This window comes from Miscanthus floridulus, unplaced genomic scaffold, assembly GCF_019320115.1.
Source record: "Miscanthus floridulus cultivar M001 unplaced genomic scaffold, ASM1932011v1 os_2485_1_2, whole genome shotgun sequence".
In the NCBI taxonomy this organism is placed as follows: domain Eukaryota; kingdom Viridiplantae; phylum Streptophyta; class Magnoliopsida; order Poales; family Poaceae; genus Miscanthus; species Miscanthus floridulus.
The window spans coordinates 40,862-53,309 of record NW_027098330.1 but is presented as its reverse complement, the minus strand read 5'-3'; the positions used below and the strand labels follow the sequence as shown (position 1 = coordinate 53,309).

Below are 12,448 nucleotides of genomic sequence, written 5' to 3'. Positions count from 1 at the left end.
GTCGCCGCTGGCCGGGCCATGGGCTTGGGCGCGGGCCGAGGCCGTGGGCGTGGCGGGCGGGTGTGGCCAGTCTTTTGCCACTTAATCCACATAACAACGGGAGTTACTCCCCTTGATGGTGGAGGCGAACTGATTACGACAGTTACTGTCTATTCCGCTTCCGTCTCCTGGGATTCTCCGCTGCCTCTCTTCTCCCCATCCATATATCTGTACTTCCGTCAGTCCAGATCCTGTACTTCCGCTACCACTCCCGAGAGAACCACACTTCCGCAGCCTTCTGGTTTCCCCGTCCCGTACCTCTGCGCACAGAGTAGCGGGAGAGCAGTTGCCTCCGGAACCCTCGTCCGCCAGAGAATCTTGCACGGGGTGCACGGCGATTAGGTTTTTGAGGAGCGATACGCGATTGCTCGTACATCTTCTTCTCGGTGATTGCCTGTGGAACGTCAAGGCGTCTTCTTCCTGGTGATCCGTTCATGGGACTATACTGCGAACATCGTCCTGCACCGACTGTGGTCCACGACTTCAAGCAACGCACTATGTCGACTAGTGCGAATGGAGCCTCCGATGCCTTCGGCATGGGACCCTCCGCTGGGTACACTCTAATCTATGTGATTACTGTACTTGCTACTACTGTGTTCATCTATATGTTATCACTGCATGCTGTAGTGTTCATTAGAGATATACATATGCACATATATGCCGTCACGAATGTGCTGACGTTACTTTTCTGGATTAAACTGATAATGAAAATGCCTAAATTTCTAACAGCCCACATTTGTTATCACCGAGATTGCAAACATTCCTCGGGCATTTGGATGGGAAGGGATTTCCAGACCTGACCATGTTCTATCTGCTGAAGTTTTTTGCCACCACAACCACTTCATTTGTAGAGCACAACCCATAGTTTCCAAGTTTTGGATACCCAAGCCACCGAGTTCCAAAGGCATTTGCACTTTCTCCCATCCCACCAAACAGCAGCCCCCATTGGCCTCTTTGCGACCTCGCCAAAGAAAACCTCGTCTTATTAACATCGATTTACGATCTGTACTAAGTTATGATAAAGTGAAAATACACATTTACGATACATGTGTTACAGTAATCTCATAAATTAGTATAGTAATTATTGAAATTCAAAGTGGCCATAGAACAGTAAGTCTCTCTCTGTATAGAGAAAGACAAGTTGGGCTGCTACGTAACTGCCGGGCCACATAGGCACTAGGAGGTTGTTAGGCTGCTGTGCTGCGCTTGCATTTGCACTATTTATTGTTTTGGTCGATCCATCAGGTCAGCCCGTGTTTTCTCAAAAAAAAAAAAAAAAAAAAATTCAGGTCAGCCCGCCGTGGGCTAAACTTCAGGCCCACGTCTGACTTGAAATTCATGCCAGGTCAAAAAAGTATAGCCCGAGCCTGCTCGATGTGCTAATTGGGTCCGGCAAGGTCATGTTTTTTTTAGTGGGTTAGACCGAGGTCCAGGTGCACGTAGCTGCTTGACGTAATGACTCGGTACGGACAAACATGTGTCCACTGAGAAGCTTGGCTTACTATGCTTGGCCTTGCTTGTTCTCATTTTATCTCGTGGAACTGATGATTAGTGATTCATCAGCCTGCATAAAATTTGCTCCTCACACTTGAAAAACTATAATTAACAAAGTCCATTTTTTATATGGAAGGTTCAGTTGTGATGGTGGGCATTATTCCACCTTGGTAACAACTCAATGGACCATATTTTTAATTAATTAGTTATACCACCACTGATGCACTATTCAGTATTATTATATCCAAGTCATAGTTGAAACCAGAGCAATGCATTGAGAAAAGTTGTTCACTATTACATAATACATGCAAAATACAAATGCCATTTTCGAGTAACATGCATATTACTTATTGTTATATTGTTTTAAAAGCACAAAATATATAGCTCATATATTATTACTTATACGGTTGTACCACCACTTGACAAGCTTCATTTGGGTATTGGCTTCACGAATAGTAGTTCTATCATTTCTTTGAGTGCTTCTGAAGAAGTGTATCCATCATGATCATTCTTGTACATATTATCTACGGTTCTTGCGAAGTCAAACACTGTTCGTGGCATGACCTTTGGTAGTTCTGTCAGTGCAAGGCATTGTTCTAACATGTCCTTCCATTTATCTTCAGCAAGTTCTTTTATCTTTTCGCATGCATCATTCATTGTTGTTCCATGCTCCTTCATGTAGCAATGGACAGTGGAGGCACTGTGGTCTTTTGTTTGTTCACGCTGTGAAACATTGTCGTAAGAAAGAATAATGTCAGGTGTGTCATAATAACAACTAGTTTAATCATCCTAACGTTGTGATTCTGTACTGACATAAAGCAATATCCAGCTTCACTGTAAATGTAAAATTATCGTGAATGTTATGAATAGAATCTAACCAATTCGTTAGATAAATGGATACTGAGAAGAATTCAATTTACTGTTTTTGCATGAAGCTATACTCGTTTAGAAATAGAGAAATACCATGGTTGATGCGACATCATTTGAGAGGCGTACATATATACCAAAAGACATTAGAAATTGAGGAAAGCTCAAAAGCCACTCGAGTGTCTCCTTTGTTATTATGTCACCCATTCCAACAAATGCGGCACATGTAATAGGGATGCATGCAATGCTTTCCATTGAAACTTGAAGGTGTTCACTCATTGTTTTTGGCACATAGTCTTCATCACGCCATTTTATTTCATTGTAGTACTGCTGAACCAAACGCTCCATCTATATGAAATATGGAAATGTGTGAAAATTATTTCTGATTCTAATACCATTGCTGCTAGATAAAATAGGCTGCTTGAAATAAAAATAACTGAATTGAAATAATGATAGGTTGCATTGCATAAGTTCCAATGTTCAGGTAAAAACTTTATTGATTTTCATGTTTATGGGCAATACAGTTCCCAAGAAAAGTTTTACTAGAAAATAAAGGCATTTCGTACATAGTCAACACCACATGTATCCATCTAGTCCCTGAATTAATTTATGACCAATCAAAATATCATGCATAATTAAAGAACTCGATTTTTAATATTAGGCAAACAAATTTATCTACGGATTTTGCTTCAATTATGACTGCAATGACCAAGTCTGTTTGCCGGGCGGCTCATGCATGCGCTGCTTTTAATGGTCATAGGAACTAGAAGAGCGTATAGCAGGGTTAGTTCTTTATAATTCTTAGATAATGATAGTCATCAAACCTAGGCTCGAAGTTCATTATCTATTATTAAATTTCTTTGTACAATAGGTTTTTTTTCATGTCAGTAACATAACTCAATTTGATAGAGCCTAGTATTTCTATCTGATTGCGTTGACTGTGTTCCTTGCCAATGCTCAAGTATAAGACATTCATAAGAGGGCATGTAGAATACTCACGGCCAGTTTTAGATAAAGCACACGGTAACTCTTCTCTGCCCCTAACTCATCCTCAAATGAATGAAATGTGTCCAACAGAAATAAGTAGAAACCCTTCATATACTCTGGAAGAAGAGGTACTGCACTTACATCCCATCTGCATTTTACAAAGTTAGGATTTGGTATATTACTGATAAATTATTTGTGGTTTTCCTTTGAACGGGTATTACTATTTTGAAAAAATAGTGAATTTTTATATTGTTGCTTGTATATGTTTGGTGTACACATTATTGTTTGAATTTCGTTGCTTATCAGTAATGAAACTCAGTACATCTCAGCACCAAAAGAGCTTCATGTCGTGGACATATCTCCACGTAATATCATCCCTTTATGACAGACTCACAGGGAAAATTTTAGTTTCTTTCTTTTCGTATATGTGTATGTAAATCAATGACATGCCATCCAATATGTATTTAATAGTTAATGCATGTAATATTTTTAAAATAAAAAACATGTGACATGATTTTTGAAGATCATTGTTACCTGCCAATTGCTTCAACAAATTTCATGCACTCTTCGGTGGTACCATATGTGTCAAACATATCATCAATTATTGTAATAAAAGATGTGATCTTTGTTTGTATAATTCGGGAACGAGAGTATGGAGGATGATAGCATGCCCCATTCATCCAGAAATATGTCTCCACTATTCTATCTCTAACAAAAGTCATCTTTGATTTGGCTAGGAACTCCTTCCACCACCTACCATGCATGTTAAGATAAGTCAAGTAAATCCTAGGACTGAAACTGCACGTCGAGTCGAAGTAAGATGAAAATAATCTTACACTGTGCAATGCTTTAACTCTTCACAGAAAACAAGCTGTTGAAGGTTAAAATTCAGTTCTGCAAGCTCCAATATGGCTTCATTCATTGTAGCGTCTTTTTCATAAATGGGTATGTAATTTCTTGCTTCTAATATTCCAACCCTTCTAAAAAGTGGGGTATGAAGTGAAGCGGACACCTCCTTTGCAAATGGCGATTCTGGAAGTTCAAGGATATCTTGAAGGCAACGTCTTGTGAAAGAAATTGCTTCATCCAGTACCTTCTCTCCATGTCTCCTCAAATATGCTGCATTATACAAGCTTAACAAGCTTCTCGTGTCAGCATAAGCAAAGCCCCCTTCTTCTGTTTTAAAGTGTAGAAATACATCTGCAAAATTGCCTCAAAGTGAATAATAGTCATGTCCTATTTTTCACAGTTAAAACATTTGATGTGACATTAATTGGTCCTCACTCCAATGATGATGGGGGATTACCATGGAACTCTAGAAGAAAAAACACTGTTTTGAGTGCAAGATCATATCTTACCTGATGACACATAGTAACCATTCTTTCGAAGAAGATAAAACCGCAGGGAAACTAAGTTTAGATCTTTATTATTGTAATCGGAGTTGTAAATACCATGCAGCAACTTGTCTATCTCATTCTCGTAGTAGTAATCCAGTCCAAGTCGTTGCAATGTGAGTATAAGATTCAGTGTTTCTGGTAATTCAGTTGAGCCCATCAAAATCTTCCTAACATCTTCTCTTAATACCTCAGCTCGTTCTTCCATGTATGCTTGCTGCGTGGAGGCGTTCTTCCATGTATGCTTGCTGCGTGGAGGACAAGTATAGGTCAATTTCACCAACCTACATCTATATATATGTATGTCAAAAAAGTTTATCCCCTGATGATGATCTTCAGCGAGATGCAGTTGTTAATTACCTGAGGTGCAGTTTGCGGCTGGTAAGTGAGGAAGAAATCGCCCCATAGGCTTGGGTGGAAGGTAGTAGCCTTTCGCAGCTCCTCTGCCTCGCTGAAATGTTGTGCTGGAGGAGGCGCCATGCTCTCAAACAATTTGATCTACAGCCTAGCCAGTTAAGATTTCTGAGAGATTTGTTGATGCCTATATGTGTGGCATTACAGGGCTATTTATACACGATGCAGGCATGCGCCGACAAGAAGTTACTACACCGGCCAGGAAGCAAATTTAGTTCAACCAATTTGTGCAATGCTGACTTTGTGACGATGAAAGCGGGTTCTCATATCTTTATTTCTTTCTTGAGAGGAGGAAAGCAGGTTTTTCTGCTTCTGCATACACACGTGGCACTGTTTTCAGACTCTGTGCTTTGTACTCCGTACGTACAAGCAGGTTTGATCCATCTAACTGACAAATGAAGCAGAAAACAAATGAACCAGCCGGCTACGTGCACGGCAGACAGGAGACAGGACTCATACTTTATGCATGCGAAGCTACTTGCAATGAAGAAAATTGAAGTTAACGCAACTGGCCAATAATATAAAAAAACACCTTGATCCACGAAAAAAAGGATATTTTGTCGTCTCTAGGAAGAAGAATAGATGTGTATAGTACCAGTTGCACAAATGACAGATCTGTGAAGGAAAGAGACAAAATGTTGGATTTCTTTAATCAATTTTTGAAATGATTTCGTATTCAAACTGTCTTTTAGGGAAACAATGTTAATTTCGATTGCCCGATTCAATTTTTGACTTGGTTCTACCCAGAGACGACCAATAATGTGCCTGAAACCAGGAGCAATCCAGGCGTATCCTTGGATCTTGATCTAGATTGAGAGTTTGAGACCGACATCGTTGCTCTGTGTTCTCAAATGTTTTGGCATTCCGTTCTTTCCATAGTTGCCAAGTTACCAGAGCCACCGTGAACCCTTTGCATTTGGTTTTGGGCAATTGCAGTGAAAGACCGAAAACAGCGACCAGAGGGGTTGGTGAATGGGAGCCTCAAATTTCTTTCGAAAGTTTTAACCATTGTCCTAAAATCACCGTCAAACACAAGACGCAACAACCGTGATGTCCACAAGCTAAACAAGTGGCTGGATGTTGCCTAGAAACACAGCGGGACACGACAACGAAAGCAGAACGAGAAACAGAACTCAAACGCACAGGACACGGACGGACCAGAACTACACAGGGTCGGACCCGAAATTGCAGGTGACTGATCGGAATTTCCAAGGTCCGACAGAACCAGAGAACCCAAATTTACTGAGAAAAAGTGTCACGAGCAGCAACAAAAAAAAAAAAAAAAAAAACTTAACAGCAACACCAAAAATCACTCGTACAAGATTAAGACTAGCTAAATGAGCAGGCAATAATTAGGCTCATGTAACTTGAAAGTGACAACTCAAGATTTGGAAAATCAAATCACGTTGCTGCAAGCATATGCCAAACAAGGAGCAGCTGCCTGCTGTGCACCACGGTCAAAGAAATAAGAGAAAATCCCCTATATGCCATCAAAACTTATAAGTATCCCTTAGTTGCCATCATAAATTATGCGTTCCCTTCAGAGCCATCAATATAGATTTGTGATCCTTTACACGCCATTACCGTCATACCACAGTTAAGTGATGGGATGAAAAGACAATTGTACCCCTATTGCAAGATGAAGATTAATTGTATAGTCTCATCCCTTACATGCCATTGCGCTGATAAAATCAACGATATATACAAAATATGTATTCTACAACAATTTCAATTATTTTCCCTAATTGCAATCAGACAAAGGTAGAAGGAAAAGTATAAGAACTGTTCTTACCCTTTAGGAAGCCAAGAAGTGTCACGGCCTTGCGGAGGCATCACCATGCATGGGCTACTCATCTTCGAATCATGAGGTGCCCTGGTTGGCCAAGGAGGGGGGGGGGGGGTATAGTCAATGGGGGAGTGGGCCGACGGTGGGGTGGCGCTGCCAGGCGGTGGGAGCGCAGCGAGTCAATGGGGGTGGCGCGACCAGCTGATGGGGAGTGGGGGCGTAGGAGATTGAGGGCTTGTCCTCGCTCGTGAAGCAGAGCTAAGGGGGCGGCTAGGGCTGAAAACGGTCGGAAACGATCGATAGGAGGTTAAATCATTTTCAGTTTCATATTGTTGTCTCGAAAACGAAATCGATACGATATTGTCGGTAGCGAGAACGGTATCGATATTCCGGTAAATTCGGAAACGAAATTATTCGATCAAAAGTACATCGATAACGATCGAAAATCACGAAAGCGGTATCTGAAATACAATAATAATTAATTAACACACCATTCCGCATAGCATGACATCACGGACTTAATACAATAACAATACTTAAGTCTCACAATTACACAAATAACACAAGCGTAGTCACAAACTCAAACGTACCAATATACTAGTGACTGAAATACTAAACCAAGGTCTTAGTTCGACACTTCGACAATTCAACTTAACAAAGGACGAGATGTAGAATGGATGCTAGAATTATGATTTATGATAGACCGGTGGTAGTTCTTCACAGCAGGCCTCCTATAATTGAACCTCCGGGATGTCATCATCTCCAAGCACATAATCACCACCCATTTCTGAGAATTCATCCTACAATTAATAATAGAAATAACACGTTAGTACTAAAAAACGAATTATATGCTATTGCAGTACATATCAATATTTGTACCTCGATGAACAGACTATTCTTAATGGCTTCAAGAACCTCAAGATCACTAGGCAAAGAAGAAATATTCTTAGAACCTGAAAATTAGAAGGTGGCAATATGAGTAGAAAGAACATCAACACATTGTTAATATAAATCAAATGATCAGTTTACACTTCACCTCTTTTAGAGGCAGTTATCCAATCCTTAGTGCAAACAAGTGCTTGTACCATGTCTGGATCAAGGCTGCTTCGATATGGGTCGACGACCCGTCCACCAGTACTAAATACAGATTCAGAAGCCACAATTGACACTTGCATTGCCAACACATCACGTGCAATCAGGGAGAGCACAGGATATTCATCCTTCTGATTTTTCCACCATGCTAAAATATCAAAAGTATTATGGTTGGCTTTAGCAACCTTCAATTGTGGTTCTGCTGAGTACCTCTCCAATTCACTTATTCCTTCATCATTACCACCAACATCACTTTCATAAAGGAATGAATCAAGCTCATCTTCCGCACTATCCATAAATTGATCTATAGTTGAAGTTGATGAAACAAGTGTTGTATTCTTGGAAGAAGGTACTGAGGAAACATAGCAATGAAACATGTTCCTTAGAACACCGTTGAATTTATCAAGTTCAGCTTGATAGGAATTTCTATATAACTTTCTCAAGTAAAATTCTACAATTTTTCTCTTGAACCTAGGATCAAGCACATTTGCAACAGCTAGAGCAACATTTGACTTCTTCCAATACTTGTCAAACTTGACACTCATAGCATTTGCCATTTGGCAAAGAGTGGCATCATTACTATTGCACCAATCAGATAGATATAACTTAATCTCACAAAAACCTCTGAAAAACATGTTTGCTGTTGGATATAGAGTACCAGAAAATATCTCAGTGAGATCAAAGAATTTTTTCAAGAAAGGAATCAGAACCTGTGCCTTCTCCCATTCTTGACTTGAAGGAGCAATACACTCATACCTCCGGCGGTCGACGGAAGTGAGCCTCTCAAATGCAAGCTTATAATAAAGAGCATTCCTCAACATGAGATATGTAGAATTCCATCTCGTAGAAACATCAAGTGAGAGAGAACGTTTTGTATCTAGCCCACATTCAGTAGCACATTTCAGGAACTCCTCCCACTGAACCGTCGATCCCTTTACAACAACCACAAACGATCTAATCTTTTCAGTTGTAGAGCCAATCACACGCATACCATCTTTAACAACCAAATTAAGGATGTGATTGGCACATCTCACATGAAAGAACAGCCCATCGCATACTAAAGGACTATGCCTCTTCAATTCTACAATGACATCCTTAACTGCTACTTCATTTGCTGCTGCATTATCCAAACTTAGAGAGAACATCTTTTTCTCCACATACCACTTCAAAAGAGAAGAAGTAAGTGTATATGACAACCTCTCACCAGTATGTCGCCCTTCCACATGGAAGAAATTGACAATTCTCTTCTGAATTTTCCAATCATCATCAACCCAATGAAGAGTAATACACATATAACCCTTGTTCTGGTTGGATGTCCACATATCCATAGTTGCACTAAAGCGACTTTGGACTGTTTTGAAGTATGCATACAATTTATCCTTTTCAGCCAAATAATATTCCATTATTTCCTTTCTAACTGTGACACGAGACTTTAGAGGATAATGTGGACGCATTGATTTGACCCACTCTTGGAAATATTCATGCTCAACCATATTAAAAGGGTACTCGTGAACTATCATAGCCTCATAGAACTTTCTCAAGCTAGCTTCTTGATCATACTTGTAAGGTTGGACAACTGCGACACCAGTATCTTTATCAGTTTTTGTTGTAAGCTGTTGTTGTCCTTTCTTGATGCTGTGATAATTAGCGAGATGGGTCCAAAAGCCAGTTGTTCCAAATCTGCTCTCAGCTCTGTGTTTGCTGGTCTTGTTTACACAACCTTTGACATTGCACTTAGCCCAAAGCTGAGTTTCCTCCTTGCCATTAACCTTCACTGTTACTTTGTACTTGGTGAAGTACTGCCACACTTCAGATGTGCTTTTCTTGGCCCTTTTGCTAGTAGGTTCATTTCCATCCTCGCCATCGCTGCCTGCATCCACATCGATTGGATCAACACCATCTGTTTCAGTGCCACTAGTACCAGTACCACCACTTGGCAATAAAATTCTCTCGGATGAAGGTGCTGTAGCAGGTGTTGTAGAAGAAGCAGACATGCCAAGATTATGGTTAGCATTTTCACTTGCAGCTGGCCTTGCACGTTGATGGGATCCTATCACAGATAATGAAGTGCAAACGTTCTCATATAGTCGAAATAATTCTACACAGTGAAATAGTGCATCAGTAATATATACAAATAAATTTATATTAAAGTCCATGGTCCTACACTTGCATAGATATTGCTATAAAGTTCACATAGAAATAAATCAGTTAATGAGTGATTGATATATATACGCATATGGCATAAATAAGTGAATGAGTGATTGATATATATATACGTATATGGCATAAATTAGTGAATGAGTGATATATATACGTATATGTCATAAATAGTGAATGAATGATTGATATGTATACGCATATGGCATAAATCAGTGAATGAGTATATATATATATATATATATATATATATATATATATATATATATATATATATATATATATATATATATATATATACGGTCCTACACTTACCAGACGTAGCCGCGGCCGTTGCCGAGTCTTGAGAGGCAGCGAGTTCGATCGGGAGTTGTGCCTCCATCACTCGCCCTCGAGGGCCTTGCAGCGTCGGATCTGCATCTCCAGCCGGTGCCATCTTCTAGATGTCGACGCGAAGACGCCGACCGTCTGAAGAAGAAGGACCATCAGTACTTCAGTAGTGGAAGACTACGCCCACGAAGCCAGCACCCAGCAGTGTCGACATGAACTCACGGGGAGGTGTGGTGGACACCGTGGAATGGCGTCAGCCATCAGCAGTACTGGAGACGGAGATTGCTAGATTGGTGATGGAGGCGGCGGCTAGGGCTAGGTTTACGTGCTGTGCGTCGATCGTGATCGTGAAGACTGAAGCAAATGGTGAAGCGGGCAGCCGGCAGGTGCCTCGTAAGGCTGGGGCGCTCAGCGGGCTTGCCAAATGGGCTCAGCCTGGGTACTACTGTTACGCGCGAGAGTGCGCTGCCATGGCCCGTGGTCTGGTCTCTTCGTGAGATCGGTAATTACCGACGGCATAATACCGAATACATACGGTATTCTTCGGAAACGGTCGGAAGAGTGCTGGATCGTTTTCGTTTTCATTATCGAATATCTCTACCATTCTCGTTTCCGTTGCGTCGGTTACCGTCGTGGTTTCCGTTTAAGGAGAAAAATCGGTGATTTCTCGAAAACGATTTCCGATAATCGAAAATTACCGTTTTCGTTTTCATCCCTAGGGGCGGCGTGAGCCGTGTGGTGCTCGCCTGGGAGATCGACGTCCGCCGCCAGGAATCAGGAGTCGATCTGGGTTTCATGCCCGACCTTTCTCTCTATGGAACATGAGGTGTCCGTGAGAAGGGGTAGAAAAGGAAATGAATTAGCCCACTAACGGCGTTATAACAGCTGGTTCACTGAATCTTAGTCAATAGTCAATTTAGTGGCATATAAGGGATCACAAATCTATTTTGATGGCTCTAAAGGGAACGCATAATTTATGATGGCAAGTAAGGGATGCTTATAAGTTTTGATGGCATATAGGGGATTTTCTCAAGAAACAAGCAGGTTTCTGGTTCTGCTGGATGAAAAGATTGGACAGCTATCTGCAGCAGCTGTAATCCGTTCACCGCTTAGCATCAAACACAACAAGAACAACTTGAAGACCGAGAGATCCACTTGCTGCTGGACAGCTACCGGCTATTGCTGGTTCTGCAAGACGGGGAGGAAGAGAGCACCGATGCGCAGAGAAAGGGACACCGGACACGACCAGTCCAGCAACCGGTGCAAGAGACCGGTGAACACCGGTGACCACGGTGTGCCCGAACAGAGAACCAGCCACGGAAACACAGAACGAACGCACACCGGTCCTCACCAGTGTTAGACCCGGTGCACCAGGAATGCAACCGGTGCTCCACGACAGAGCAGGAACAGCAGGGCAACTCAAATGAAATTCAAACGAATCTCTACCAAATCAAATCCAACTACCACCAAACTTTACCCAGGTGATCATAAGGTAGCTGGAGGGCTATATTGAAAGATCATCGCCCAAAAATTGGTAGAACTCCGGGAATTTCAGATCACGTCCAAGAATCAAAGTTTTTCACCCCAAAACGAAATCCTCCTTGATCTATGAGCTCGTGTGGATTTAATCAAATTCACTTGGTGAACAGCATCAACACACATCCTTGCTCATATGTAATCAGTTGGATTTGCCCCAAACAACTCAAATCGACGAAATCGAGCAAAACGGGGGAAGAAGACCAGAAACGAAGAACACCCAAACGCTAAAAGCAAAATCACGAACGCATGATTTGAATCCCGGAGGATAACGAGAGGTAAAGGCCTCTCTTCCCACTTAGAAGGATGCGATTACACAAACAGTGGAGTCAATTCATCTGTGGACCTCTAC

The 12,448-nt window shown here is 41.4% G+C and overlaps 1 protein-coding gene across 1 annotated transcript; it reads right to left on the bottom strand.

The window, feature by feature from the left end:
• Positions 1 to 1,962: 1,962 nt before the first annotated feature.
• LOC136535041 (sesquithujene synthase A-like) lies at positions 1,963 to 5,261 on the bottom strand. Its single transcript, XM_066527386.1, has 7 exons — positions 5,142 to 5,261; positions 4,746 to 4,998; positions 4,224 to 4,587; positions 3,922 to 4,140; positions 3,400 to 3,535; positions 2,497 to 2,748; positions 1,963 to 2,256 (listed from the first exon to the last, which is right to left on the bottom strand). The coding sequence occupies exons 1-7, from the start codon at positions 5,259 to 5,261 to the stop codon at positions 1,963 to 1,965; spliced, it is 1,638 nt and encodes a 545-aa protein (XP_066383483.1).
• Positions 5,262 to 12,448: the final 7,187 nt, after the last annotated feature.

Bases quoted from the DNA above. Each gene is read 5' to 3' on its own strand.
- LOC136535041 (XM_066527386.1), bottom strand. From the start codon at position 5,261: ATGGCGCCTCCTCCAGCACAACATTTCAGCGAGGCAGAGGAGCTGCGA. The intron at 4,141-4,223 runs GTAAGATTATTT...CATGCATGGTAG, and splicing joins GAGTTAAAGCATTGCACAGT to GTGGTGGAAGGAGTTCCTAG. The intron at 3,536-3,921 runs GTAACAATGATC...TGTAAAATGCAG, and splicing joins TTTGTTGAAGCAATTGGCAG to ATGGGATGTAAGTGCAGTAC.